Genomic DNA, 26,789 nt, shown 5'->3' with positions numbered 1-26,789 from the left:
GCTTCCTAGCCTGGGGTTGAGGATCATGTCAGTCGTCGACATTGTCACAGTCTGATATGGTATGGAAGCGTATCTGTGGGGGCTATTTGAAGAAGGAATCCAGACCGCGTCCAAGGACGGATGTTCGTGTTCAAGTCGAGTCTCATCGTCCCAACCCTCAAGGGCTCAGATCTATTCTGTATTACCAGGAGGATTGAGAAACCATGTCTACTGTGTAGTGGGATGGTTCAGCTATGGGAACAGCTTGTGACAGGGCGTGAGCGCTTATCAGTCCGGGCGAAGGAACGATATGGACAGAGTCTGGCCTTATCCTGATGATGGATTCACACTTGTTCTGGGCTTATGCTCAAATAGGTACCTAGGTACCTTAGCTTAGCTACTACACTAAGTTACATTCGCAACCGGTTACCAATCGCAGTATAAAGTTCCCAACTGTCTGCATTCTCGTAGCTGCAGTTAATTCATCCATGATAGTTCTGGTGAGCGGTTGGCCAGGATGTTGTAGTTGCCGTCATTGCGTAGTGCCAATTACGTATAAGAGGCTGCTCTCGAACACGCTGGTCCCTCTTTAAAATTGATTGCGTGCATACGAACTGCACGAGCGCTGTCGGAATGCTGGATCGCCAATGGATGCCACCCATATCCAGCACGCTGGCGCTGTGACCCCACCACCACCCCGCCCGCGAATAAGCGGCCACCCCGTCGAAATGACAAGCCACGCCCGACGCCCAACCCGGCGCGCCAAGAATCAACCGCTGAGTCGAGGCCTGAGCCGGTAACTTGCCGGCTTCTGGAACCGCTAAACCTTGCAGTCACAGTGGAGTGGAGGCTCATCGTTGACGTTTGCTGGCGGTCTACCTCACAACCAGCGTAAACCAACGTTCCTCTACAAACTCAAAATCTTTCCCTTGTTTGCAACCACTTTCGCGCCTTTGTGGGTTCTGTAACGTGGCCGCGACCCCGAATCGCGAGTTGCCTGACGACGACAGAGGTCCGGACCATGATTTGCAGACTGCCAATCACGAGTCAATCAGGTCACGCGCAGCACTGGTCTGCCTAGGTTCCGGGCTCCGGCATCGCCCCGCAACAAGAATGGACGACGCCGCGAGGCTCGTGTCTGAGCTACAAAGCAAGCTCGCCCAACTCGACGGCAAAGTCGCGGCTTACCAGCATGATATGCTGGCCGAATTTCAAAGACACATGGATGACTGCTTGAAGGACTACCCGGACCACGTCTCCAACGAGGTGTCGAGAATCATCGCCCAGTCCATGTCCAGATATCCGGCGTTATGTCCCAGGTTTGGCGATGCACCGGACTCACCCGCAATTGACCGGAATGCGTGGAACGGCAACAAGTCGCCGCCGCCCATTCTCCGCCATACTTCAGGCATTCCTAAGGAAAGCGCACGGAGCGCACATGCGCGAGAGAGGGAGTTCCACGGTCTGTTTACGCCGACATACCTGCCACTTCTCGAGAGCAATAACCACATCCGCCGCTCGTCTGAAGCATCACAACCCGCATCCCCTAGACAGACAACCCTTCCATTGTCGCTTGAAAATGTGGAAAAGGTGGAGAAGTCCAGCCAACCAGTTCCTACCTCACCCAAGCTCAGGCCAGCTCCGATTAGACGTCTGACTGACCGGTCCTCGTCGTCGGTCGAGTCCTCGGGGAGTGACGCAAAAGTACGACGGAGTGCACTGCGCCGGTCATCTAGCTCAAATAAGGGCAGTCCGCGTCGGGTTCGTTTTGAGTTCCAGGGCGAGGAGGTTTTCCCGGCATCTCCTGTGCACCAGGCATCAACCATTACCCCAGCCCCGGTAGGCGAGGCGCAGCCTCAGAGCGAGGCTGACACGTCAGCCATCGCCACCAAGGAGGATGAGTCAGTCTCGTACCTTGGGACGTCGCTTCTCGATGTCGAAGGCGAGGAAGATTCATTTCCCAAACCAAAGAAAGTATCATCCACGCAGGCACTCCAGGCGCTCACTCGGAGTCCGTTAGAGGAGGGAACAGTCTGGACAGTTGTCAACCCGGATCCCGGAGAGCCCGTCATTATGAGAGGCGGGAAACCGACCGAGGATGCGCGGTACTCATGCCCTCCCAAAGTCGACTCGCAGGCGACTATCCGGCCGACGAGTGTTGCAGAAGACGAGACACCTGCAGGCGGCCTTCTTGGCTCACCCATCGAAGACATAGGGAAGTACGATGAAGACGAGAACGCCTCTGAGGACGACTTTCTCTCGATAAGACCGACGAGGAAGACCCCTTCCCCGGCTGCGACCCGCCCACTCGCCGGTCCACCTGCTCACTCCCCTTCTACTGCTCCGGATACGGCAACGACGCCTGTGCCCACCAGCAACAAGGATGTAGACGAAGAGGATTCCCTCTTTGACTTTGAGGAGGGAGGAGAATCTTCATCTCAGCCCCAGAGCAAACCACAAAAGTACCTTCCAGAGCCCGAGGACGATGAGGACGAGCCAATCCCTGAGCCTCGCGTGAAAGGTCTGGAGAAGGTTGAACAAGAAGAGCAGGACGACGAAAACGGTAAACTGCCAGCTGTATCACCCTCGGCGGCCCTGTTTGGGCACAGTATTGGGTCGTACAAGGGTCACCGGCTGAGCATCAACCCGATCACCAACCCGAAGCTGTACGACGAGATTGCCAACATGGAGGACGTGCACTTCCTTGTCGGCAGCATCGATGGCCGCTCTGGGGTGGATAATGTGGACCCCAGCAGCTATCGGGCGGCGATCCTAGCTCAGAACCGTGGTGGCACGCCGCGCAGCTTGACGGAGAGGCTGGCACTGGAGGAGGCCATGGAACGACGCAAGGCGGCCAAGAACATGGAGGATAGAGACTAGAGGCATCTACATGCATTGTGAGCCCGTGATTGCGGCTCTGGGACGAGCCGCGGGTGCATGGGGTGGCGTGGTTGGCTATCCGGGGTGCATTTTAAGCAAACAGCATTCGGGGCTTCCTGGGTCATGGACGAGGGTCGGGATGAGGCTGGGCGGCGACGACATTACATCGGTTTACTTGTATTATACTATAGCTGCATCGTGATACCATCGATAGGCCGGCTGGGGGTTAAGGGCGGATGGAACAGGGCGACAGAGTTGCAGAAGCGAAACTGCTTGCAACGGATATTAGCGAGAATCCAGATTTTATCGTTGTCTTGAGAATGGTTGCCCGAGAGCATGAGGTCCAACGCTCGACTCCACTCCGGGTCTGAACCGTGAGGCTTCGTTGCGTGATGACTTCCGAGAACACCGGCAGATACCCAAACTGGATCCCTAAATACTCCATCGCAGCGGCGGCGAGCATTTCATTTTCGGATCTTGGCCGGCCCAAACGGGCCGAGGATGAGGTGCATTGAAGTAACACACCAAGCTGACCAATCAGGGTAAAAAGCGACCGTGTCAAAGAACAGACCGCGCATCTCTCTAGGAGGCTTGTGCTGTGCTTGACTTCACAATGAAACACCACGATGGTCGCCATGAATTGCTGACCGACAACCTTCTTTTATCCTTTCATGGCCTCGAAGTCGCCAATCCTTCAAATACAACACAGGTCTGTCCCGTAGACAGCACAAATGCAGCCCAGTTCCACTTTCAATTTACGCCGTCGCAACACGTTACAGAGCATGACCTCTGCACCGGCCATCTAGCTGTCTAGGTCTCGACCGTCTCGAGCGCCGAGCGCCGCCTCCTACCCGACGACGAAAGGCCTTTGGTCGAACACACGAACGGCCCGGATAAGCGGACTAAGACAGACAAGCCCTACTTCTCGAGCAGTTCTGACCCTTCCCACCACACCAAAAACACCACAATGCGTCTCTCCGCCCTCCCGTTCCTCACCCTCGCCCTCTCCCCACTCACCGCAGCCTACACCCCGCTCTCAGACGACGCCCTCCGGTCCCTACCAACCCCATCCCAGGAGGACTTCGACCCCTCCCACCCAGGCCCCTCCGGAAAGGGCCTCCTCGCACCCTTACTAATCCCACGGGTACCGGGAACACCAGGCCAGCAGGCGGCCCAGCAACATTTCATCTCCTTTTTCCGCTCACAATTACCCGAATGGCGCGTGTCATGGCAGAACTCGACGGGTACCACCCCGCGGACGGGCGACCGGCAGATCCCCTTCCAAAACATCATCCTGCGCCGCGAGCCCCCCTGGATCCCGCCCGACAGGCCCGGGACTGCTGCATTACTCACTCTGGTTGCGCACTACGACAGCAAGATTGAGCCTGAGGGGTTTCTGGGCGCAACAGACAGTGCGGCGCCTTGCGCGGTGCTGATGTTTGTGGCGCGGGAGATTGAGAAGGCGTTGGTCAGGATGTGGTCGGCGTCGTCGTCGTCGGCGGCGGGTGGGAAGAAACAGGGCGAGGGGGATGTGGGCGTGCAGATACTCTTGTTGGATGGGGAGGAGGCGTTTGTGAGCTGGACGGATACGGATTCGTTGTATGGTGCTAGGTCCCTCGCAGACGAGTGGGAGGCTACGCCATACCCGGCCATGTCCACCTTCAAGAACCCACTACGGCAGATCAGCCTGTTTGTGCTCCTCGACCTGCTCGGCGCAGCCAATCCCGAGATTCCGTCGTACTTTCAGAGCACGCACTGGGCGTACCAGAAGATGGCGACGCTCGAGGGCAGGCTACGCAGCTTGGGAGTGATGGAGACTAAGCCGAGCAAGCCGTTCCTGCCGCAGGGCGGCAAGGCGGCGAGCGAGTTTCATGGCAGAGCATTCGCCGTGGGCGACGACCATGTGCCGTTCATGGCCAGGGGCGCGCCGGTACTACACCTCATCCCCTCGCCATTCCCGAGGGTGTGGCACACGATGGAGGACGATGGGGACCATCTAGATATGCCTACCGTGAGGGACTGGGCACGACTTGTCACGGCCTTTACGTTGGAGTGGATGGACGTGCAAAACGGGGAGTCGAAGGGGTGAATAGGCCACCGTGGGAACAACCGAGATGGACACAATCTTGGTGCTTGAAAATGTTTATACAGTTTCACGAGTGTGGCGTCCACTGGATCCCCTGAGAGACCCTGCCTACTGCAAGAGCGGTGATGCCAGCTTGCGCGATTCCGCGCTTAACTTATGCCGACGGGAGGAAGCCCGGCTTAAGCTTAAGAGTAACTTCTCTGGAAGACAGGTATGCTTGGTTGCGAGCAGAGGAAAGGGAGGCATGCTGCAGCAAAACAAGCGTGCGGGTGAGGACTCTGGATTGGATAAATACACAAACCTGGAAAGGATCTGGCTGTTGAGTCTAACGTTAAGGCTGTTCCTTGGATCAAAAATATACCCAGCCGGACTTTGACTCTGGCTTCTCATGAGCAATGGGCCAATAATTTGGGTTGTTGGAACCTGGCCTGGCCTACAGAAGCCCATGGAGGCGAAGATTGGAGTTACACAGTTGACCAATATCATCCATCTTAGGGAACCATACCTGTCACAGGGTAATGTACGTTACAGTACTTGGTGGTAACTTACAGTACCAATAACGGTTAAGTGCAATAATTAGTTAGGCGCCGCAATGGGTCAGCGGCCTGTCCGGTAACCTGACCACCTCATCCTAATGCAGCGTGTTTCGGTTGGGTTTGAAACATTCCATTTTTAAGTGAGTGGGAAGCAAAGCAAAAGGACTATATTTTCCTCTGCCCAGAAACTGTTGCGCTGTGCTGCCCGTCTTTCTCGCGTGTCGGACATCCCTCGGTACTCACCGGCCGCCACCGACAACACCATCTGCATTGTCGGCGGGGTACCTACTTATTACCTTATATACGCGGGTCTGCGCCCAGCCTCCCTCAACACTAGCAAAACTCCCGTGACAGTCAATAGTTGCGCCACCCATCATTTGTCTTGCTGCAGAGACGCATCAGGCATCTCTGCTCTGCAAATACGGCTTCTCACGGATCTCAGGTCTCAACGCACGCCGCAGCAGGTGCTACTCCCGTTCGCAAGGTTGTAACTGTTGGCAGTGTCCTGTTTGACCCCCGCTACACCTCTATTCCGCAACCTCCTCCAACCGCCCACTTCGCCATCTTTGAGGGTCACCAACGTCCCTCTGCCTCCTCGTCGTCCATCGAAAACTCGATTTCTAACTGGCGCGCCCAAACCATGGACGGTAAAAGGCATCCGAACTCGTTCCAGCAGCTGGAGAAGCTGGGCGAGGGAACCTACGCTACAGTGAGTCATTACGGCATTTTGCTTGGTTCCTCGTTTGGCACTTGACTGATCTGGCTTGTTTAGGTCTTCAAAGGCCGCAACCGTCAGACGGGCGACCTTGTTGCTCTCAAGGAGATTCACTTGGATTCCGAGGAAGGCACACCTAGCACGGCCATCCGCGAGATTTCCCTGATGAAAGAGCTGAAGCACGAAAACATAGTGGCGCTCCACGATGTCATCCACACCGAGAACAAACTGATGCTTGTCTTCGAGTACATGGACGGTGACCTGAAGAAGTACATGGATACGCATGGTGACAGGGGCGCCCTGAAGCCCATAGTCATCAAGTCCTTCATGTACCAGCTGCTGAAAGGGATTGATTTCTGCCACAAGAATCGGGTTCTTCATCGCGATCTGAAACCGCAGAACCTGCTGATCAACAGCAAGGGTCAGCTCAAACTCGGCGACTTCGGTCTCGCTCGCGCCTTCGGCATTCCCGTCAACACCTTTTCGAACGAGGTTGTGACACTCTGGTACCGTGCACCTGACGTCTTGCTCGGCAGCAGGACTTATAACACGAGCATTGACATCTGGTCGGCCGGCTGCATTATGGCCGAGATGTTTTCCGGGAGACCGCTATTCCCAGGGACTACCAATGAGGATCAGATCATCCGCATCTTCCGCATTATGGGGACGCCAACGGAAAGAACCTGGCCAGGGCTTTCGCAGTTCCCCGAATACAAGACGACCTGGCAGATGTATGCGACGCAACCTCTGAGCACCATCCTGCCCCAGATCGATCCCTTAGGTATCGACCTGCTCCAGCGCATGCTGCAGTTGCGGCCAGAGCTTCGCATCACCGCGGCCGATGCCCTGAACCATCAGTGGTTCCATGACATCATTGCGGCACAAAAGCACCACCCCCAACACCACCAAGTGCCACAGCCAATGATGCATCCTCATGGAGGCTATCAGCAGCCGGTTCCAAGCCAAGGAAACTACGGCGGCTACTAGATGGAGCCGCCGACGATGGCGCAGAACAGTCAGCTATAGGGAACCTCGACGACAGCTGCAGGCCAGTCCTTGGATTTGGGGCTTCCGTTGGACTTCTCAGGCCATATTTGGACGCACCCACAAAACCCAGCATATCCCTTTCATGGCGTTGACTGGACGTGTCAGAACACAATATCGACGAACCCTGCTCGAAACCAAGGCTGGACGTATCCGAATATGGTTCCGGCGTATCCATCTCAAGCCGCCAATCCAGTATTTTATAACGGGGCACCATCCTACTACGCTTCACATGACTTGAATCCGGTATACCCCGAAACGGGACCCTCGAATCTTCCTTCCTCACTCAATCAGGTGTATTTGGACCCAGGATCAGCGAACTTTCCTGAAAGCGTTGATCAACAGTTTACAGGAACGGAAACATGCAGTCTTCCTGGAGACGTCCCTGAATTTTGCAGCTATGAGGAAGCAACGAATTCTCGCAGATCCACCGACTAGCCTTGCGGCTCCAGTCTATATTTCTATCGAGTGATCCGATGTGAGCGTGGGACCAGGAGTTTTTATTTGATACCTCGGATGGCAAGGTCTTGTTTTTCCAACATGCTCAGCTTTGCCGCCGTGTCCATGTGCTCGTGTCTTGGCCGCGAGGACACCCCCTGAATGATGCAGTCTTATGGCGAACTGCCTAAGCCTGCTGCCACCTTTGCAGACAGGATCCATCACTTGCCTATGGGAAGTTGGATGGATAGGGAACACTGTTTGAGATTATGAAGTGGTTTTTTCTGTTCTTAGGACGCTACGGTGTATGGCAATGCACGTTAGACGGAGGATTGGGTGGGTAGTGAGGGTGGGAAAAGGATGGGTGTTGATACCTTGTCACAGGCGAGGAAGCGAGGCGGTAGGAATGTTTTCGTTTTCGTTCTCATCGAGGAGCGGGAATACGGGAAAGGCGGCGGACAGCAGAAGGGAGTCGGGACGGGCCAGAGAACTCTCCTTATTGTGCATAAGCGGCATTGGGCGGTCAGGTAGTGTTTCCATTAATCAATGGTTTGCTGCCGGTAATGACTAGATCATCACCCTTTCAAGGTCGTGATGCTATACGAAGCAGGGAAGCATCAAGGCGAGACTGCCTTCAGAGATAGTCAGGGGCGAGCACCAGGCTGAGCTAACATGGAAAGCCTGGCAGCCGTAAAAATGGTAAAATTTCACTAAAGGCGCGAATTACCGGTAATAAGGAGGTAACATTGCGGATATTCTTATCGCAAGGCTAAACCAACTCCACATCTCTCATCCGGCGATACCCTTGGCACATTGCTTGCCTGCTCTTGAATTCTCCGTTCAATGAGATACACAAAGAGAGGCATATCGACTTCAGGCACACGGAGAGAAAATTAAACCTTCGCCTCATGATTTTACTTTACCAACGTTCTTTTCAATTGCCTCATTGATATTGCGACTTCCGCCGCGATACGCCGATCGCGATGGACTCTCGGAGAGGTTCCCCACCCCGTATAAGCGCTCCCTCCCCTCGCGGCCAGAAGCTAACCGACGTTCTCTGTGGCACCAGATGAGGAGGCTACCATCAAGGTCGCCTCGGCTAAGAACTCAGTTCCTCCCTCCAAGCCGCAGTCGTGGGGGAAAATCAAGCTCAAGAAGGCCTTGCCAAAGCAGGCCAAACCGGGCAGTTGGAAGGAAGCCAACATCCTTGATGGTTCGCGTCGCTGCGTTTCCTTTCCCGTGAAGCAATAGCAGGCTGACCCAACTCTTTTACTAGAAGATAGGAAGAAATCCAAAGATGGTGCCATCACCGCCGCCTCCCCGAGCCCCGTCATCAACCAACTGGACGACTTGAGCCGCGACACATTCAGCAGCGGCCGCCCCGTCGAAGATATTCCGGAACTTTACCAATGCAAACTCTGCAAGAAAGGCATTACACGGACCGCGGCCAAGGACCACATTGCGAACTGCCTGAAAATAAAAAAGGAAAAGGCCCAGCGTAAGAAGGAGGCCCGCGAAGCGCGCGAGCGGTTGAAGGAGGCTGCGCGGGAGGAGGAGTTGCGCAAGCTGGAGGAGGAAAACGGAGGGCGGGCTGGCGGCGACGACGACAGCGACGATGACGACGAGGACAAAGCCGGCAAGGCGACCAAGAAACTGGCGGGCAAGAATACCAGTGTCGCCGGCAAGAAGAGGAAGGCCGAGGGCGAGCTCGACAAGGGGAAAGCCAAGAAGAAGAAGGAAGAGCCCAAGCCCAAGGTGGCCAAACCCAAGGGTCCCGTCGACGTTGAGCGGCAATGCGGCGTCCTGCTACCAAACGGACAACCGTGCGCCCGCTCACTAACCTGCAAGAGCCACAGCATGAGCGCCAAGCGCAGCGTGCCCGGCCGCTCGCTGCCCTACGACATGCTGCTGATGGCGTACCAGAAGAAGAACCAGGCCAAGCAGCAAAAGGCCGCCATCGACGCCAACGCGCCGCTCGAGGACGAGGACGACGCCAACGCGGGCGCCGTCGACAGCGACGAGGAGACGGCCGCCGTCATGACCGCCCTGGCGAGCTGGAACCCGCGGCCCGTAGTACCCCAGCCCGTGTTTGCCCCCGTCAAGCGCCAGTACCAGCTTGCGCGCCTCCACGAGCAGCTCCAGGCCGCCACCAACGGCGGGCGGGTCAATATTTTCAAAGTTGTCGGGTTCGGCGCCCAACGGCTGCCGGACGGGCATCCGGCCCTGTACGATTTTGATGACGCGCCGGGCGAGCCCGACACGGCTGTTATCGGTGGCGGCGGTGACTTCTCGCGGCGGTCGTCTAGCTTCAGCCTCGCGGGCCCACCGCAGCGCCGGCCGTCTGTGACGGGGCGAGCTTAGTCTGCTTAGCATGGGGGAAGTCTCTTTTTGCACAACTAAACTGGCGAAGCACTGGGAACTGGGAGAGCTTTTCTGGGCGTTTTGTGATTAGGTACAGGGATAGCGGACGGACGGAGCAGCGGTTGGGAACATCAGGAACGGAACAGCGGCATTCATCTTTTCGGGGGCCTTTGGGAGTGACTAGGACGGGTACAGCGGGCATCTGACATGGGTTGGGTCTTTGGGTATTGCTTTTGTTTTTCTGGTTTCTATCTTTCGTTCATCCCCTGGCTTCTTAGCTTTGATGATCGAGATGCGGTGGTGTATTTGGATTGTCGACTGTTATATACCCCTAGCCAATACATACGAGAACTGGTTCTACAACAGGCTGATTGCCGAGCTGAATGGAAGTACAGTCTCATTGCTAGAATAGATAAGCTCAGGATTAATGGCATGGCCAGTGATTTAAAGGCGATTCCTCAGATCTGAGTACAGTATCCTGCTCAGCGCATAGCCGAGAGGGATAGGTGGTTTGCCGTGTGTGTGTCCGGGATCCGATCTGCGGAGGGTAAGGGTACCTGGGTACCAAACCCGTAATGACGTCGTTGGTATCGCGCATGCACCTTTGACCTCGGCTCATATGCACCAGTCGCAAAGACACTACACATGAACTCTTACAAGTGATTCAATGGCATTACCGTGATGCCCAGGGAACAAATATATCCAATTGACCCCCCTCAAGCAAGCTGTTTGCGCTAACATCACCACGTCCTGCTTAAGACCACGAGGCCTGTCCTAACCCTCAGCCTTAACCCTTATCCATAGCTCTTCCTCAACACCCTCACCCAAGAAAGCGGTAAATGCCCCGCGCATCCAAACTGCTGCCCTCGATAGGGCACGCCGCCTCGGGCGCGTGCGGCACCGTCGTCTCGACGCTGGCAACCTACCCCCTGGACCTGGTCAACACGCGGCTCAAGGTGCAGCGACAGCTGCGCGCCGACGGGAGCATCCGGGCCGAGGACGCCTACAGCGGCATCCTCGACGCCTTTGCGAGCATCTATGCCAAGGAAGGCGGGCTGTCGGCCTTTACGGCCGGGCTCGGTGCTGATCTGGCCAAGTCGGCGGCTGACTCGTTTTTGTTCTTCTTGTTCTACACGGTGAGTCCCCCCACCGCGATTACCATGTCGTTCGGGCGTGGGATTGAGGGTGAGAGGCTGATGGGTGTACAACAGTGGTTCCGGGCGCGGCGACTCGGAAACCGCAAGGACACCAGCACACCGTACCTCCGCGCCGTCGAAGAGCTCGCCGTGGGCGCCGCGGCGGGGGCATGCGCCAAGCTGTTCACGACGCCCGCGAGCAGCGTCGTGACGCGGAGGCAGACGGCTAGCTTACTCGACGCAAGCTCAGGGGCGGGCGGGGGCATGAACGGGGACACCGCCGCCCACCAGCAGCAGCGGGACATGACGTTTGGCGAGATCGTCTCGGCCATCAGGCGGGAGCGCGGCCTGCTCGGCTTGTGGGCGGGGTACTCGGCCAGCCTGGTGCTGACGCTCAATCCGAGCGCGACGTTTTTCCTGCAGCAGATCCTCAAGCGTGCGCTGGTGCCGCGGGAGAAATGGGACGTGCCCGGCGCGTGGGTCACTTTTCTCCTGGCGGCGCTGAGCAAGGTCGCTGCGACGGCCATGATGTATCCGTTTCAGATCGCCAAGGCGAGGATGCAGGTGTCGGGAACGCCTGAGAAAAGAGATGGGGAGAAGAAGACAAGACGGGGCGGTCGAGGGCTAGCCAAGGAGACCATCTTCGCGACGGTGGTGAGGATAGCGAGAAGTGAAGGTCCAACGGCGTTGTATGATGGCATTGGTGGTGAGCTGCTGAAGGGGTTCTTCAGTCACGGCACGACCATGCTGTCCAAGGATATCATTCACCGGTTCATTGTGCAGCTCTATTTCACCATTTTGGCCATCCTGAAGGGGTATCCCCAGCTCAGATTGCGGTTCTTCGAGAGGATGCGAAACACCAGGGAAGAGGTCCGCAGAAGATATCTCCAGGCTTCGTCCGCTGGAGCAAAAGACATCCGTGGAGGAGCTCGCCATGTCAAGGAATTATTCGACCGCACGATCAAGGTCTCCCTTAGTCTATGGAGCGGCAGTTAGGAGGCTAGGCAAAGAAAATCTTGATAGCCCAATTGAATCAGCTGATAGCTGCCGGCTCAACCTCAACATCGAAATGTCACTGCGTCTTTCTTAACTTGATTGTTGCCGCCGGCCGAGAAACCCGTGCCTTCGCGCCGCAGCTCAACCAACCCAGGCCGGATTTTCTCTTTTTCGGCCTTCCCCTCCCTCTCGGCAGAGTCCGAGTTCCCTGTAAGGTCAGCATCACAGACGTAGCAGCGAATCGAACGCGATTCTTTCGGCCTCATAAACTGGTCCACACAGCTCTTGCAGAGAACATGGCCGCAAGGCTTCGCCAGCGTAGCCCTGGACGAGTTTGTAAGCGCCTTCTTGCAGGATGGGCAAACCCTCTGCGTTTTTTTAATTTCGGAGTCCATCTCCTCGGTGAATTTGACAGAAATAAGAGTGTGTAGCGAGTAGTAGTGTTGCTGGTCCTCGGGGGATGCTGGACATGTCGGCTGGGTCTTGACCTTCTTTTTCACCTCATGTAAAACATTGTTGGCGTTGGACGTGGGCGTAACCGATGGAGACCAAAACGATGGCAGTTTGGGTTTTGAGGCCTGCGTAACATGGTCAATGGACCAGTTCGTTCATGGGTGACTGTTGCCTGGGTTACCTTTTCGTCATCAATAGCCTTCCGCGCCTTCGCGCGCTCTTCAGTGGCAATGCGGGCAACTTCGTCCGGGTCAAATGAAAACTTGCGCTTCTCACCCCTTTTTGCGCCGTTCTCGGTCCCGTTTTCCAAACGTTCTGTCTCCCGAGCAACTGGCTCTGGCTTTTCTCTGCCGGAACTGTTTGCGCTTTCACTCCTCTTTATGCTGAGCCCCGCCTGGGTGAGCTCAAATTCGCGAATTGCTCGCTCCTGGGCTTCTGCGTCGCGGCGGGCCTTCTCTTCCTGCGCTTCCCGCTCCTCTTGCTCGCGGGCTTTCTCGGCACGCTTGATCTCCTTTTTCTGGGCCAGAATGTTGCTGAGGGCGCACTCGCGGCAGAATATGTCCCCATTGGCGCAGGCTACTGGGTCTATCGCGGGCTCGTAGCAGAGCCAGCAGGAGGCAAAGGGCAGAAACGAGTCCCGCGAGAGGCGCGCCGTCGAAGTGCCCCAGGCTGCCCGAGCCATGGCCCGCTCGTGCGATGTGAAGATGGGCCTGCTGGTGTTTCTTTTGCCTGGAAGATCAGAATGGGTTTTCAACTGGTCGGAGAGTGCGCTGGGAGCCTACTGTGTGCCATTTTGGGCTAATTGAGGTTGCGGCAGAGTTGCTCTTGAAAATGCTGAATATCCGTAGTTGCTGCAGTTCCCGTCTCGATGTGTCAAATGTGCAGACCGTTGCTCTGAGAGATTACCCTGTATGTAGTTCACTGTTGTGCCTTGTTAGTTCAAGTTGTTACGTGATGTCTTGCGCAGCGGTTTGTGGGGAACTGCCCCCCTGTCTCGGCTAAGTTATGCGCCGAATTACAGGGGGTCGCGTCCGCGAGTGAGTTCTTCACCTTCACTTTGAGAAGTTGGATTCTTGAATTTCTAGATTGCCATCTTCAGTTGCTCAGGTGGTGGAATCCGCCGTCCGGGCCATCGGTCGGAAGAGTGAGGGAATTCCTGCCGAAAGCCTCGAACGCTCATACATTCAATTGTTCTCGCTCAGTGACGACAGAGTCTCTTCTCTTCTATCTCTGCATCTGCATCCGCGCCTGTCTCCCAATCCCAATATTCAGATCGAGGACAATGGAACAACGTAGCGCATGACACACACATGCCTTTCACCTTCTCATTTATTGAATATTTACCTTCCGGCCCTTCACGGCCGGTTCTGGCTACTACACTTGAGCTCAGCGTCTTCAGTCCGACATGTCGAGTCCACTGTCGGTACCTGCACCACCGGCCCAGAGGCCCAGCCTGTCATGGCGCCTGAGATCAGCCATGATCATGGGTATGACGGGCGTCATATCGCGAGTCTTCTTGTACGGATTCAACACGGTCGAAGTGACGGGTCTCTCCAATTTTCTTCACTTGCTGGATAGCCGTAGGGATTCAGCAAACCGGCAGCGTGGCCTTCTCACTGGTGCGGACATGCCCTAGTCTTGATCAACTCACCTCCGAACTCATACTGACTGGTCGTAGTTTCCAACCACATCAGTGTGTGAGTGCCAACCACAGTCCACATTTCGCACCACCGCCGCCGCGAGCACTCAACTCATGCCCTGGTGAACAGAGTCGACGACCCTGTAGTCTGGGGTCTCCTCCCACTAAAATACGCCTTTGACCCTTCCAACCTTCGCTGGGGCCTCGGCGCCCACGACATTTGCTTCTCAAACAGGTACACCATCACCTTGTGTACCCAGCCAGTAACTTTTCCTTTTCAAACTAACCCCACTTGCAGACTCTTCTCCAGCTTCTTCAGCCACGGCCAAGTCTTACCGTGTCACCGCTTCAAGCACTCGCCTTACGGGGGACCCTTCCAACCGTCCATAGCCCAAGCGATCCGGCTGCTCTCAACACCCCCCTCTTCATCCTCATCCTCATCACCACACAACACCCCACAGCTGCCACCCCCAGCGTGGTACACCACCACGGGGACCGACCTGATCCACTCGCCGCTCGCCTACCCAGCCTACCGCCGATACTCATGGGTGCACGTGTTCCCGGAGGGCATGGTACACCAGCACGCGACGAGCGACCTGCGGTACTTCAAGTGGGGGGTGGCGCGGCTGATCCTCGAGTCCGACCCGGCCCCGGACGTGCTGCCCATCTTCATCGACGGCACGCAGCGCGTCATGCCCGAGGACCGCGGGTTTCCACGCTTCCTGCCCCGTGTCGGCAAAAGGTTGCGTGTGGGATTTGGTGAGGTGCTCGATTACGAGGCCACCTTTGGGGATCTGCGCCGCCGGTGGGAGGCGCTGGTGCGGAGGGAGAATGGGAGGGTTGTTGCTGATGATGGCGCGGCCGGTAAGGAGATGATGGCGGTGAAGAAAGAGGCTTCTTCGTTGCCCGGTGAATTGGCAACAGAGGAGCTCAAGTATGGAAAAGAGGCACAGGAGATTAGGATAGAGGTCGCACGACGGTTGAGGGAGGAGATTCTAAAGGTTCGGCAGTCGCTGGGCGGCTACCCGGAGCCGGATCCGTCGTTCGCCTTTGCTGAGACTTGGCGGCTGGACGGGGGCATCGGGGCAAAGAAGTACAAGAGCCGGGTGGACGGCAGCAACATTAATCAGGACTAGATCATGCTGCAGGATGTATTTTAGAGGCGATAATAGGTCAAATCAAGGGTGGATGCATGGGCAGGCGTGCATAGTCCTGCGCTTAGGAAGCTCATAGAGGCGCATGCGGTCGACGGTATGAGCTACGGAGTAAACGGACGGCCTAAACAGTACCACAGACGCGGTTGCAGAGTCCACCATCGTCAACCTATCAGGGGATTTTTGGTCATGCTTTGTACAGATAATACAGCTCCGCGGCCGTTACTCCTAAGGTATCATTGCACGAACTCACTACTTATACTGGCTTGGGAAACATAACACACAAGGACGGGACCAAATTAGGGTCATCACATCTGTGACCTAACACTAGTCCACAGCACAGGGACATCAACATGATGGGCCATCGCGTCCCCCGGCATACAACGAGTCCAATGTTCAGGGCCCTTCGGCGGCCCCTGTTGACGACTGCTGCGCTAGTTGCCGACTCTCGACGAGTCTTGCTCAATCTTTTTCCGCACGAGATCGGCCAGCATTTTCGCTTGAAACATGCCGGTATCACACCAGACCGTCTCGAGAATCCGCAGGCCCCACATTCGGTACTGGTGCGGGACTCCCGGGGCACAGCTGGCGACTTTGATTCCGAACAGCAAGGAAGGGATGCCTGCTATTCCGATATGGGCGCCGCCTTTGCCCTCGTCAAAGAATTTGTAGTGCTCCAGCTTTAGATTGGGATGCCGGTAGTGAGTCGGAATGGAGACCAAGATATCCCGCGCCAGGCGTTTGATGTGGGTATAAGAGCGTTTCTGGTGAGCGGCAGGGACCAGCTGCGAGCTGCTTAAAGGCAGCATAGCAACGCTCTCTAGGAGCATCTGGCTCACCATGACGCGGGCCCAACGGAGGTGACTCCACACCCGGGCTGTGTGCATGTTGGAATACACATGATAACAATCCTCGAAGACTGACCCGGCAGGAAAGAAGCCTTCATTGGCGTGTTCCTCGGTGACGGTCCAAATGCCTTCTTGTCGGTTCTCCCAGGAATCCAACTCTGCATCAAGCTCCAGCGCCTGGCGAATCACGTTGGCCGTTCCAGGTTGCCCGTCCACGAGCGGGCGGTAGCGTACAAGTACGGAGAGTTGGACAAGGCGTACGATCATGCTGATAAGTTCAGCTGCTGGCCGATCGGGAGGTGGTGCTCTTGTGGCACTCATCGAGATCCAGTCAAAGAAAGATGATGGCAGCGTTCCCCCACCCGCACCGGAGTCTGCTCGAGTGGGCAAGACGACATTTGGCTCCGACGACGACGACTGCAGGGAGTTTTGAATCGCCGCTAATATGGAGAAACATATCTGCAAGAGGCCGCGGAGTGCCTCAATCGGCGACGTGGAAATGGGAAGGACAGTGGTCAGAATTGCAGCGCCGCCCATGATATGGGTTCTGGGAGCCGAATTGACGGGCTCATCTTTACGACGGACAACCTAGCGAGGAGGAGGGGAAGTTTCAGTCAACCGTCTTGCACCGTTTGGTAGAAGGAGAAACTCACCTCGAACATTGCCATCATTACCACGGCGCGGAGAACTATCTCGAGATCGAGCCCCGCAACATCCCGGAGAGACGATGCAATGTTCTGCAGGGCGAGCCCGTACTGCTGTCTCGCCAGCACGCTCATGTCTCGGTCACCGGTGAGGTTCGACAAGCCCGCCAACCCCACGGCCGCCATGATATCCCGGGTCGCACGTGAATGAATCCATCGCAACCCCTGAAGCTCCTGAGCAACCCTCGGCTCGTCCGGCAGTCCAATCACGTAGTGCTCAAGATAGAATTGAATGCCCTTCTCCACAGTGGTGACGCTTACTTCTTTCGGCAGTGTCTGTTCAGGTGGGCTTCTACGCTCTCTTGTTGCTAGATATCTTGAACGAGCTATGGCTGCATCGGTGCCGGAGAATTGATCTCGGGTTGAATAAGGAGAGATTGATTGGAGGGAGGAGCCGGATGGCTCTCCCAAATCAGATGGGTCCGTCACGCCCCATTGGGCGTGAGCTTTCTGTATTACTTTGGAACTCTCGTCTCGAAACAGTAACGCTAGCTGGTCTCGGTAGCCGGGGCAGGTCTTGCCGATACGGATGCATTGTGTGCACTGAGGACGAACTTTGTCGCACTAGCCGTCGTCAGCGCTTTGTATTCTCTAACACAAAGATTGGGTATCACTAAGAGACAGCGAGGCCTTATGGGGATTGGTGCACTAGGGGATATGGCCCAAGTTTTGTTTTTGGCTCCGGCTAGGCGGACGGGGCGAGAGCATCTGGGCATGATCTCACCTTGATTCGTCTTATTCGACAGCCTTGGCAGCCCTGTGATGCCTTGCCGCAATAGACCATGGTTGGATTCTCAGTCTCGCGGGATAGAATTGAGGCCGGAATAGGTATTCAGCTCGTCCCTTTCTTCCCTTTCGTTCCACCCTTGTACGTTGTTGGCAATGTTGGAATGGCTAATGGGTGGTGGAGGTCTTGAGGAGTTAACCAAGTAAGGGAACCAAATCGCCGGCAATGGATCTGCCAACTAGTCCAGGCCTGCATGTCAAGCATGTCGCATCCGCTCCTCATGTAGAGTTGGGGTTGCACTTTGTGTAAAACGGCCCCATCAACCACCCAGTGAGAGAATACCAAGCATGTGTGGCAGTGGCGTCGAACCCAGCGACTGAAGGAGGAGGTTCAACCTTAACGTGACCACACCGCCCTGGACAGCCACAAAAGTTGTAGTTGTTCAGACCGCCAACTGTTGACCGTCGCGTTTGACTGGGCTTCTCGTGCCCAGTATCCTACGCCACAAGATTGTCTCGTCTGGGTATAACATTGCCGAAGAGTGAAGAAGATCCTGCGAGAGCAGCTAAACCTGGAATCAGGGTCTCATTTAGACCCTCCTCAAGCTTGTAGCTGGAGGCTGGAGCAGTTCCGCGTTTGCGAAGTTCGTTGCATTTCAAAGTCCAGCAGACACCGGCGTTCCTATCACCACTCCATACATTGGTGCGAATACTCGGCTGGCTTAACAGATGCAGCCTTGGCGTGGGCCAGCCTGTTGATCTTGGGGCGGGTGGTGAGCCCGGTCCCTGACGTGAATTGGTGGTTCTGGATTGGTCTTGCGAAAGGGGCTTTTAGATCTGCTTGAGCTCATTCGTCTTTTGGGGAGCTTGGATCCGAACCATGTGCAGCCTCGTGTGCGGTTGTTGATAGGGGCAAACTCTAGGGGAGCTACCAACATGGCGTTGGAATTTGGATGTGAGATCTATGTCTCGATCCTCAATCAGGCGGGCCGACAACGAACAATCGAGTCATGGTTTAAAGCCCTGATCTTCCCACTTGCTAGTTTCTGACAAAGAGGCCAGAGAATGATTGGTTACAGGTGTGTGCATACCGGTATGGCCAGTGTGTAAGGCACCTGCAATGTTAGGAGCTGGAAGTGGCGACCGTTGACCGTTGTGAACTACTACTGTAAGAGCTTAGCTCAGCAAAAGCCCGGACCAGGGCCGGGGTTGCCAAGGCAAGTTCCGTGCTGTGGGCCGGCCCGAACTTACGCAAATCAATTTTCTGCTGAGCGAACCAGTTTCGCGACTCCAAGGAAGCCACCAAGCAACGAGCTGTTCCTTCTTCTCCTCTTCCTCTACCCCACTCACGAAAATCATCCAAGAGACCCGCAACAAGCTCTGCCGACCCATTATCTCTTTCTCTCTGCACTTCCCTTTAACGAGCCTTACCTGCCTGCGGTGCGTCTTGCGCTCCTGGTATCGCCGCCAACTTGGACCCGGTGCCTTCAGCTTCAGATCGTGTTAGGTGCTCGCAGTTCAGCACCGGCTTAACCAGTACGACTCTCCTACTTTATATCCTCGTCCATTGGGCTTGTGCTGAGCTTGCTTTGCCTCTTGGTCGCATAGATACCTCTCTGCCCGCTCCGTCTCGGCGCCCCCTCTCCCCACGCGCTGGGCTTTGACAGCACCCTCTTTCGACTGCCGCCCTTCCCTCTATCGCCATAACCTCGAGCAATCATGGCGACAAACGGTAATGTTAATCACCATGATCAGTATCCTGCTCCAGCCCAGACATCAGAGACCACGGCCAATGCCGATAGCTCGACCAGAGATCTTCCAAAGGATGAGGTCGGCTGGTACTTCGTTGAGCAGTATTACACAACTTTGAGCAAGTCGCCTGAGAGGCTGCATGTAAGTTCAGCGCCACATAAAGCGGCGCATTGAAAGGACACTGACCAGGTTGTTAGCTTTTCTATGGCAAGAAGTCCCAATTCGTTTCCGGTCTCGAGGCCGCGATCGTTCCGGTTTCAGTCGGTCGCCAGGTAAGTGGCAAAGCTCCTAACGCGTCTGCCTTCGATTGTTGACTCCCATTATCTCTACACAGGCTATCCAGGAGCGCATCAAGGAGATGGATTTTCAGGACTCCAAGGTCCGCATCTCTAACGTCGACTCGCAAGGCTCAGAGCAAAACATCGTTATTCAAGTCATCGGTGAGATTGCGAACAAGGGCGAGGAGTCCAAGAAATTTGTGCAGACATTTGTGCTCGCGCAACAACCGTCTGGCTATTTCGTCCTCAACGATATCCTGAGATATATCGACGAGGATCAGGAGGAGGTGGCTGAGCCGGCCGCAGAGGCCGCAGAGGAACCCACCGCTCCCGCCGAAGTTCCGGCCGCCGACGAAGCTGAAGCTGAGCCGGAGGTCACTGCTGATGAGCAAGCTGCCCCAGAGCAGGAACCCGCTCAACTGGACACCACCGTTGTTACGCAGAAGCTGGAGGAGGCTGCCGTCGAGGCACCTGTTGCTGCCGAAGAGCCCGCTGTTGAGCCTGCTGTTGAGGCCCCGGAGCCGGCCCATACGGAGCAAGCGCAGACGCAACCCGACGTAGAGAAGACGGTTGAGGAAATCGCCGAGGAGGAGGTCAAGAAGCCTGAGGAACCCAAGGACCCCAGCCCCACTCCCGCAGTCGCACCCGCTACCCGCGTTGCGGCCCCCGCTCCCGCACAACCCGAAAAGCCCAAGGAGCCCCCGAAGCCGATGTCCTGGGCCAGCCGGGTGGCTGCAGCTGCTGGCACGGCCCGGCCTGTTGCCCCGATTCCGAAGGCTGCTACGCCTCCTGCTGCTGCACAGCCACGCGCTCCGGTCCCTGCGCCCGCCCAGCAGCCTGCGCCCGCCGCACAGCAAGCGCAGCCGGCCGAGAGCTCCGCGGCCGCCCCCACCCCAAAGGACCAAGGCAATGAATGGCAAACCGCAGAGACCAAGCGGCAGAGTCGTACTCAGCCGGTGTCTGCCGCCCCGGCTGAAAAGGAGGGTACCATGGCCTACATTAAGTATGTCACCGCAAAGGTGAGAGATGAGGACCTGAAAGCCGCGCTCTCCGCCTTTGGTGAGCTGGCCTATTTCGACATCAATCGCACAAAGGTATGGACTTTTACTGAGGAAGGGGATGTCTCGCCATATCCGCTAACCTTCTTTATAGAATTGCGCCTTTGTGGAGTTCAAGACTCAGGCTGGGTACAATGCTGCGGTCGCCGCCAATCCCCACACTGTGAACGGCGAGAACATTGTGGTCGAGCAACGCCGCCCGAAGGCCAACGCGTACGGTGGCACCAACTATAACGCTTCGCGCGGAGGTGCCGGCGCCCGTGGCAGTCGTGGCGGCTACGAGCTTAGTCGTTCTGGTAGCCAGGGCGGCCGTGGTGGTTTCACCGGCCAGTCTAGAGGGCGTGGCGGGGCTGCCCGGGGCCGAGGGGCTGCTCAGGCCGGCACTGCCTAGTTGGCACATTGGTGCTAACGTCTGGACAGTCACTTTGCAGCGCAAGATCAGGTGCCAAGACTGCTACCGTGGTGAGTGGAACTGCCTCTAAGGCATTTCAATTTTTCCATCTTGATATGACGGCTGGGGAAGATGATAGGGGGAAGGGCATTTTCACCGGGTGCGTAATGGAGTAACGGGGACAATTGATGAGTTAGGAAAGGAAAAGCCGGCCAAGAATCATGGATGTTTCTTTTTGATGATGCAATAAGAGGCGCTGCCCACGGAATTGGGACAGTTGTGCGGTTGTTTGCGGATGCGAAGCCTTCATGTACTTGCTTGCTTCTTGCCGTTGCCTCCCCCCCCTGCACCAAAAGCTTCGATTTGTTTTCCATCCTTGTCTTAGGGCCGGAGGTGGAGGAGCAGCGGCCTTGTACATCACCCGGTTATAGGGGGAAAGGCGTGCATGAGCGGAAACGACGAAGCATCGAAGCAATGGAGGAACTAGGGCTATTTTGCTTCAACTTGTCATGAGCCGAGGTCACCCTACACAAAGGATTCCTGTCCCTCGCTGATATAGTACAGGATTGCTGCATACGCAGATTTGCTGGGCGTACAGATAACCATACATACAGAGACGGATGGATGGGCGGTTTGGTAGCACTCCCTAGGTCTAGGTAGACTTGATGTGTAATGGTAAAAGCATGAGATACACGACTAAGCCCTGCCTGTCGCTCATCCAGCCGGCTGACTGACCTACTGGCTGGTTGCCTGCCTGTTTCAGCGTCTCGGTTTCTGTGACCGTGGGCCCAGCGGGGTGCTACCGTGGACGACATACCTACGCGGGACACAGGCACACATGCATGGAGGGCGAGTTCACCTCAGTCAAGTTGAAGTGGTCAGAGCAAAGGACCTCCGTTTCTTATCCTCAACGCCCTATCTTGGGGGTGGGATTGTAACCCTGCTGTTAAAAGGACGCCTTGGACAGGTTACGTGGGCTTACTTACGTGGGCCTAAGACAACTCAAGGTGCTCAACTTTCAATGGCAAGCCTGGCGGACAATATTTGTGACTTTAGTAAGTCCAGTCTAGCCTAGCGGAAATGTAATCCCTCACAGCGAACTCGGCGAAGCCTTGCCCTGAACTCGACGGCATTGGCTTCTAGCAGATGGCGAAGACCGGAACGAAGGCAAGTCAGGGTGGATCCCTCTACTAGATTGCCATGGAGGATCGGAGGTCCTTCACTGCCAGCCTGTGAAGCATCACCGGTGATAACATGACCTGTAGGTTGGATTGGACATCACTGACGAGTTCATGCTCAGGACACATGCCGATTATGGCCCTGTGATGCTGGGAATCTCGGCGGTGCGTCCGAGAGTTAGCAGGGTACAGGTGAGGCAGTTTGTGACAGTTCATCGCGACATGATTGCATTGCCGGTTGTCTCCCCGCGATCGTCACTGGCCTCACCCTTGCACCCCAGTACCGACAGGTTTGCGTCGCTGCGTCAGGATGTCGCCCTACCAGAGGGTCCGGCTAACCATGCTCCGTTCCTCAGCCCGATAACGCTTTCCACACAACGGGCTCGACTTCGTAACCCCGCGAGGCCGGGAGTATGTACTTGTACATACATATACCACTCTGCATATGTGAGCTGTCGCGGGACGGGCAAATCTGGGGTTATCATGGGGGTTTTATCGTGATCTGACTCCCATTCTGCATACGGCAAAGCTTGGAACTTGAAGATCTCCAAGTCATCCGGACTGGCTCCGGAAGCTAGCTAGGCTAGCGTACGGGGAGAAGACAGGTACAATGGCTCGGACGAGCAAAGCTTGTGGTCCGAACTGCTCGGATTCTAGTCCCAATTCGATCATAGTGTTCGATCACGTAGAGTAAGACGGACTGAATACGGACAGTCCGGGCGGTTGGACAACCATTGAATCGAGCTCCACGGTAATCCAGATGACAATGAGTTGTGAGCTTCAAGATGTTTGGCTTTGTTATCGAGTTACACGAGCTCTGGCACCTGTGCACCGGTACCCTATAATCTTGGGAAATGGAATGCGTCCATCGCCTTCCTTGTCTGGTGGTGATCATTTGAAAATCGGCCTCCGCACCCTGGAAGGAAAAGGCAAGCGCAAGCCGAACCCCAGGAAGCCGATGAACGCGTCGGCCCTGGTCACTCTGTTCCCACCTTCCTGAAAGGAATAACTAGCAAACTGAGAAAAGAATGGATGACTCTCTGGGCCCACTAGGGTCCCACCAACAGCCCAGTCTCAAGAGGTATTGAAAATGCGAAAAGAATGGGAAAGAGAGAGCAGGAGCAACAAGAGTGATTAGTGAAACAAAAAAAAAAAAAAAAGCAGAAGAGGGCCGAATTCCAACCTTTCGCCAAGGGAGACCCGAGGATCCGCAGGGTTGCCCTCGGCTGCTGTAGCATCCTACCTGCCAAGTTCAGCTCTCTTTCCCTTCTCCGCGTGGTTTCTGCTGCTGTGCGGCGAAAGCATGTGGCCCGGGACTTCTTTGCCACTTTACCTGCCTTCTGGAAAAGACATGGTAGGACAATGGGGCTCCCGGCTGCGGCACAGGTTCCAGCTGGAAAGAGAGAGTGACACGAGAGGGAGAGAGAGGCAAGAGCGAATTAGAGGGCAATTCTTCTCTCGTCTAAAAAATCACAGAGCTTCGTGGTTGGACCCCAGCAGCTGTCCCACTGTCCCACAAGGTGTTCTCCGGTAACCACCTACCCGGAACGGCCTAGCCCAGCATGCGTGGAATGACTGTGGTCAATGCCGTTGCCGGCGATTGGCAGCAAGGTTTCCAGTGCGCCCATCGGCCGACAGGGCGGGGCGGGAAAGCACCTCGACGGCAGGGGAGGGCAGATCGTTTTGGGAAGAATCAAACAGTCGATGAGGGTGTCAACGGAGATCGAGCCACACGGTACGTAGCTCGCAATATATGCCAGACAGGACAACCGCGGCCAAGAGGCGCCATTCAACGTTGCGAAGAAACCTTGCTGACTATTTTGTGTAGACTGTTGAGCTAATAAGTGAAGTCTCTGCTCGAGGAAGGAGTCGTAGATTGCTGACCTGCAGAACCAACGTTCAGCCGGGTATTCAGACACATCGAATGCCCATTGCCGTGAAATCGTCCCGTCAAGCCGACAGGCGTGCTGTGTTGAAACGGTAACCGCCGGCATAATTGGCAAGTTTAACGAAAGCTTAGCTAAAGCACTTGCCCCAACTGTGCTCTGCGAGCTCCATGCCTGAATCAAAAGATAAAGTAACTCAAGAAAAGCAAGCACCTTGGCACGGCTGCTTCCAGGGATCTGGGTGTCAAATACGCTAGGCGACGGGAGCACTGACGGCTGGGGTCTCCAGGAGTTCCAGGGTGGCTTTCAGCCCCTCAAACCTGCCGCCAAGGCCTCATGGGATGATAATTGGGGTCGCTGCCGCTTTCTGTCACTTCATCCATTCTCCATGCCCGGTCACCAACTTCTCTCCGATCAGCACTGAGCCTTGCAGGCTTCGCTGTGCCTTTCCCTTTTCAGCATCCCGCCCTCTATTGATAGCGTCAACTGCCGCGTACCGCTCGTTATCCTCTTTCATCTTCTTGTTCGCTTCCCATTTGCCGCTTGTGTCCGCTGCTAATACCGGGACCCAATTTTGTATTCGACACCTGGAGCTTGTTGTGGTATCTTGCTCACCTACTCCATCGAGCGTTCCAGTCTTGACCGTCATCCGCCCCCTGATCGTCTGCATACACAGTTTTCATGGTGGACTCTGCCGGGTCAGCGACTATTCAGCTACTATTTCGCATCTGGCATCTCCACCTCATGGCATAGTGAGTCTAGTGGCGCCAAGTGCCTGAGTGAAGAGAAGCGCTGTCGGCGGCGGCTTGCGCTTGGGGTCTCGTGGCGTTGAATTTCGCAAAAAAACCGCTATCCCCTATTCACCCCTGCCGGCGCCTGTGGGGAATCTATTGCAAACCTGCACAGCGCCAGGCATGCCATGCTGGAAGAGAACGCGCCAAGGACGGAGGAAATCGCAGCTTGCAACTACGAAATCACATCTAGTGGGAGAGGGGGGAGGGGAGGGGAAGACGGAATTGGCCTGGTCGATATTGCCGACGAAGCCGCCGCCGCCGTAGCGCGCAGCAGCAGCCGCAATCCCCCAACACCGAGAAGGTATCTGTCCCATGGAGCCGAGGTCCAGCGATGCCTTCTCCCAGCACAGCGTCGGTAACGATGCGCCAGCGGCGCGGCCGCGCCGCATGTCGATGGAGGAGGACTTGTTCTACCGGGATCTCATGACCTCGCGGCCAGCCCAGCCGCCGAGCTACGAATCGACCGTCAGAGCCGCGCAGAGGAGGGCACTCGCTGCTGCTGGGGAATTGCCTTCTGAGAGCATATCCGAGGATGTACTTCCCCAGTATTCGTGCGACGTACATCTGGAAGGTGTGTTTATGCGCAAGATGGAGATTGAGGACGCGACGAAGCGAGCCGAGTACCGCGACTGGAGGATGGTGTACGTCGAGCTGCGTGGCACAGCGCTCAACGTCTATTCTGTCAAGAAGGAACGAGGATTGTGGTTGACAAAGCACGACGGGCCTGATATATCACCCGATAAGCCCCCTTGGGTCAGGAAATCGACGCTCGAGAAAAAGTACAGCCTCCTCCATGCGGATGCGGGTATTGCCGCGGATTACAGAAAGTGCGTTGCATCCCCATGCCGCCATCCAAATGGTGCAGAACCTCTGTTATAGAGCATCGAAAGCTGACAAGTCTGTGCTAGGCGGCGGTACGTCATCCGCATGAGGCTAGAGACGGACCAATTCCTATTATCGTGCGTTGAATTGGGCACCTTTGTTACCTGGTTGGACGGGATATTTGCCGCCATCAATGTGTCGGCGCCGATCGACGAACGTGACTTCCCTAGGGACTACAGCATACCGCGTGTCCAGAGGATACGATGGCTCCGTGGTCAACGACCGCAGCCCGAAGACAGCATCGGCTTTTCCAGGCTAACCGAACAGCGCCGGCAAGATTCGCAAGGCCAAGATGTGGACGACGAGAACGACGACGACGACCAGCCGGATCCCGGGGGGTATGGCGGCGACGAAGACGCTAATCCTGGTTACGGCCCTCGAACTGATCACCCGATTATCGGGAGGTTGTCGACAACGTCATATCCGAACGAAAATATTGACCCTAACACTGGCAAATGGGCCCCACAGCACCACTGGACCGTGACGCACGATCAGCTATACGCCCGGCTATGCTATGCTGTGCTTCTGTTCAAGAGTCCTCGGAAGAGCAACTACGTGGTTGCGAAAGGCGTACGGTGGTATGTCGACTGGGGCACGGGGCGCATGGTCCGGGTGCTCCCGCCAGCCTACGGCGAGGTGGACGTTATGGGGCCTTGGCAGGTCATTATGGCCGAAAACAGGCTTCTGTAAGGACGGCATCGCGCCGATATCTCGGCCTAAACGGCACGGCCGGAGGGTTGCTGTGCTTTCTCTTTGTACACGCTGTCATTCGCCGTCATCTTGTAGTATTCTAGACCTGCAAAGTGCGAACCGCTTTGTTTGCACTTGGATTTCTTTTTATATACCCAATCTCCAGGGCGGTGTTATCGGGAGCG

At 56.0% G+C, this 26,789-nt stretch overlaps 12 protein-coding genes across 12 annotated transcripts; 9 read left to right on the top strand and 3 right to left on the bottom strand.

The window, feature by feature from the left end:
• The first annotated feature begins 665 nt into the window (after positions 1-665).
• N656DRAFT_777457 (uncharacterized protein) lies at positions 666-3,180 on the top strand. Its single transcript, XM_064814823.1, has one exon. The coding sequence runs from the start codon at positions 1,093-1,095 to the stop codon at positions 2,857-2,859; it is 1,767 nt and encodes a 588-aa protein (XP_064671849.1). The 5' UTR covers positions 666-1,092; the 3' UTR covers positions 2,860-3,180.
• A 646-nt stretch (positions 3,181-3,826) lies between these two features.
• N656DRAFT_705758 (uncharacterized protein) lies at positions 3,827-4,948 on the top strand (the record flags this gene model as incomplete). Its single annotated transcript, XM_064811300.1, has 1 exon — positions 3,827-4,948. The coding sequence occupies one exon, from the start codon at positions 3,827-3,829 to the stop codon at positions 4,946-4,948; it is 1,122 nt and encodes a 373-aa protein (XP_064671848.1).
• A 1,173-nt stretch (positions 4,949-6,121) lies between these two features.
• Positions 6,122-7,183, top strand: N656DRAFT_705908 (Pkinase-domain-containing protein; the record flags this gene model as incomplete). The annotated part of the gene is made up of 2 exons (XM_064811310.1): positions 6,122-6,190; positions 6,254-7,183. The coding sequence occupies 2 exons, from the start codon at positions 6,122-6,124 to the stop codon at positions 7,181-7,183; spliced, it is 999 nt and encodes a 332-aa protein (XP_064671847.1).
• A 1,276-nt stretch (positions 7,184-8,459) lies between these two features.
• N656DRAFT_750248 (SCA7-domain-containing protein) lies at positions 8,460-10,492 on the top strand. The gene is made up of 3 exons (XM_064812992.1): positions 8,460-8,677; positions 8,748-8,891; positions 8,955-10,492. The coding sequence occupies exons 1-3, from the start codon at positions 8,662-8,664 to the stop codon at positions 10,037-10,039; spliced, it is 1,245 nt and encodes a 414-aa protein (XP_064671846.1). The 5' UTR covers positions 8,460-8,661; the 3' UTR covers positions 10,040-10,492.
• Positions 10,493-10,566: 74 nt separating this feature from the next.
• Positions 10,567-12,661, top strand: N656DRAFT_777454 (mitochondrial carrier). The gene has a single exon (XM_064814822.1). The coding sequence runs from the start codon at positions 10,879-10,881 to the stop codon at positions 12,169-12,171; it is 1,293 nt and encodes a 430-aa protein (XP_064671845.1). The 5' UTR covers positions 10,567-10,878; the 3' UTR covers positions 12,172-12,661.
• On the bottom strand, positions 12,203-13,581 carry N656DRAFT_582121 (ENOS interacting protein). Its single transcript, XM_064810175.1, has 3 exons — positions 13,407-13,581; positions 12,806-13,346; positions 12,203-12,749 (listed from the first exon to the last, which is right to left on the bottom strand). Exons 2-3 carry the CDS (start codon positions 13,304-13,306, stop codon positions 12,234-12,236), a joined length of 1,017 nt encoding a protein of 338 aa, XP_064671844.1. The 5' UTR covers positions 13,307-13,346; positions 13,407-13,581; the 3' UTR covers positions 12,203-12,233.
• Positions 13,582-13,674: 93 nt separating this feature from the next.
• Positions 13,675-15,667, top strand: N656DRAFT_777451 (uncharacterized protein). Its single transcript, XM_064814821.1, has 4 exons — positions 13,675-14,243; positions 14,303-14,321; positions 14,394-14,498; positions 14,562-15,667. Exons 1-4 carry the CDS (start codon positions 14,030-14,032, stop codon positions 15,397-15,399), a joined length of 1,176 nt encoding a protein of 391 aa, XP_064671843.1. The 5' UTR covers positions 13,675-14,029; the 3' UTR covers positions 15,400-15,667.
• A 184-nt stretch (positions 15,668-15,851) lies between these two features.
• Positions 15,852-17,753, bottom strand: N656DRAFT_706134 (uncharacterized protein; the record flags this gene model as incomplete). Its single annotated transcript, XM_064811331.1, has 3 exons — positions 15,852-16,853; positions 16,919-17,533; positions 17,694-17,753. 3 exons carry the CDS (start codon positions 17,751-17,753, stop codon positions 15,852-15,854), a joined length of 1,677 nt encoding a protein of 558 aa, XP_064671842.1.
• A 1,661-nt stretch (positions 17,754-19,414) lies between these two features.
• N656DRAFT_767267 (uncharacterized protein) lies at positions 19,415-21,174 on the top strand (the record flags this gene model as incomplete). The annotated part of the gene is made up of 4 exons (XM_064813545.1): positions 19,415-19,588; positions 19,645-19,719; positions 19,782-20,819; positions 20,878-21,174. The coding sequence occupies 4 exons, from the start codon at positions 19,415-19,417 to the stop codon at positions 21,172-21,174; spliced, it is 1,584 nt and encodes a 527-aa protein (XP_064671841.1).
• A 2,566-nt stretch (positions 21,175-23,740) lies between these two features.
• Positions 23,741-24,462, bottom strand: N656DRAFT_581517 (uncharacterized protein). Its single transcript, XM_064810172.1, has one exon. The coding sequence runs from the start codon at positions 24,344-24,346 to the stop codon at positions 23,891-23,893; it is 456 nt and encodes a 151-aa protein (XP_064671840.1). The 5' UTR covers positions 24,347-24,462; the 3' UTR covers positions 23,741-23,890.
• On the top strand, positions 24,302-25,118 carry N656DRAFT_581828 (uncharacterized protein). The gene is made up of 2 exons (XM_064810174.1): positions 24,302-24,443; positions 24,528-25,118. The coding sequence occupies exons 1-2, from the start codon at positions 24,409-24,411 to the stop codon at positions 25,015-25,017; spliced, it is 525 nt and encodes a 174-aa protein (XP_064671839.1). The 5' UTR covers positions 24,302-24,408; the 3' UTR covers positions 25,018-25,118.
• Positions 25,119-25,344: 226 nt separating this feature from the next.
• On the top strand, positions 25,345-26,604 carry N656DRAFT_796753 (uncharacterized protein; the record flags this gene model as incomplete). Its single annotated transcript, XM_064817563.1, has 2 exons — positions 25,345-25,859; positions 25,941-26,604. 2 exons carry the CDS (start codon positions 25,345-25,347, stop codon positions 26,602-26,604), a joined length of 1,179 nt encoding a protein of 392 aa, XP_064671838.1.
• Between the last annotated feature and the right edge of the window lie 185 nt (positions 26,605-26,789).

This window comes from Canariomyces notabilis (genome assembly GCF_033297395.1).
Source record: "Canariomyces notabilis strain CBS 508.74 unplaced genomic scaffold N656scaffold_6, whole genome shotgun sequence".
Classification (NCBI taxonomy): Eukaryota; Fungi; Ascomycota; class Sordariomycetes; order Sordariales; family Chaetomiaceae; genus Canariomyces; species Canariomyces notabilis.
The sequence above is the reverse complement of the archived record's forward strand: the minus strand, read 5'-3'. Positions and strand labels throughout refer to the sequence as shown.

Bases quoted from the DNA above. Each gene is read 5' to 3' on its own strand.
- N656DRAFT_777457 (XM_064814823.1), top strand. From the start codon at position 1,093: ATGGACGACGCCGCGAGGCTCGTGTCTGAGCTACAAAGCAAGCTCGCC.
- N656DRAFT_750248 (XM_064812992.1), top strand. The intron at 8,892-8,954 runs GTTCGCGTCGCT...CTCTTTTACTAG, and splicing joins GGAAGCCAACATCCTTGATG to AAGATAGGAAGAAATCCAAA.
- N656DRAFT_777454 (XM_064814822.1), top strand. From the start codon at position 10,879: ATGCCCCGCGCATCCAAACTGCTGCCCTCGATAGGGCACGCCGCCTCG.
- N656DRAFT_582121 (XM_064810175.1), bottom strand. From the start codon at position 13,306: ATGGCTCGGGCAGCCTGGGGCACTTCGACGGCGCGCCTCTCGCGGGAC. The intron at 12,750-12,805 runs GTAACCCAGGCA...CATGTTACGCAG, and splicing joins AGGCTATTGATGACGAAAAG to GCCTCAAAACCCAAACTGCC.
- N656DRAFT_777451 (XM_064814821.1), top strand. From the start codon at position 14,030: ATGTCGAGTCCACTGTCGGTACCTGCACCACCGGCCCAGAGGCCCAGC. The intron at 14,499-14,561 runs GTACACCATCAC...CCCCACTTGCAG, and splicing joins GACATTTGCTTCTCAAACAG to ACTCTTCTCCAGCTTCTTCA.
- N656DRAFT_581517 (XM_064810172.1), bottom strand. From the start codon at position 24,346: ATGCCGGCGGTTACCGTTTCAACACAGCACGCCTGTCGGCTTGACGGG.
- N656DRAFT_581828 (XM_064810174.1), top strand. From the start codon at position 24,409: ATGCCTGAATCAAAAGATAAAGTAACTCAAGAAAA. The intron at 24,444-24,527 runs GCAAGCACCTTG...TGGGGTCTCCAG, and splicing joins GATAAAGTAACTCAAGAAAA to GAGTTCCAGGGTGGCTTTCA.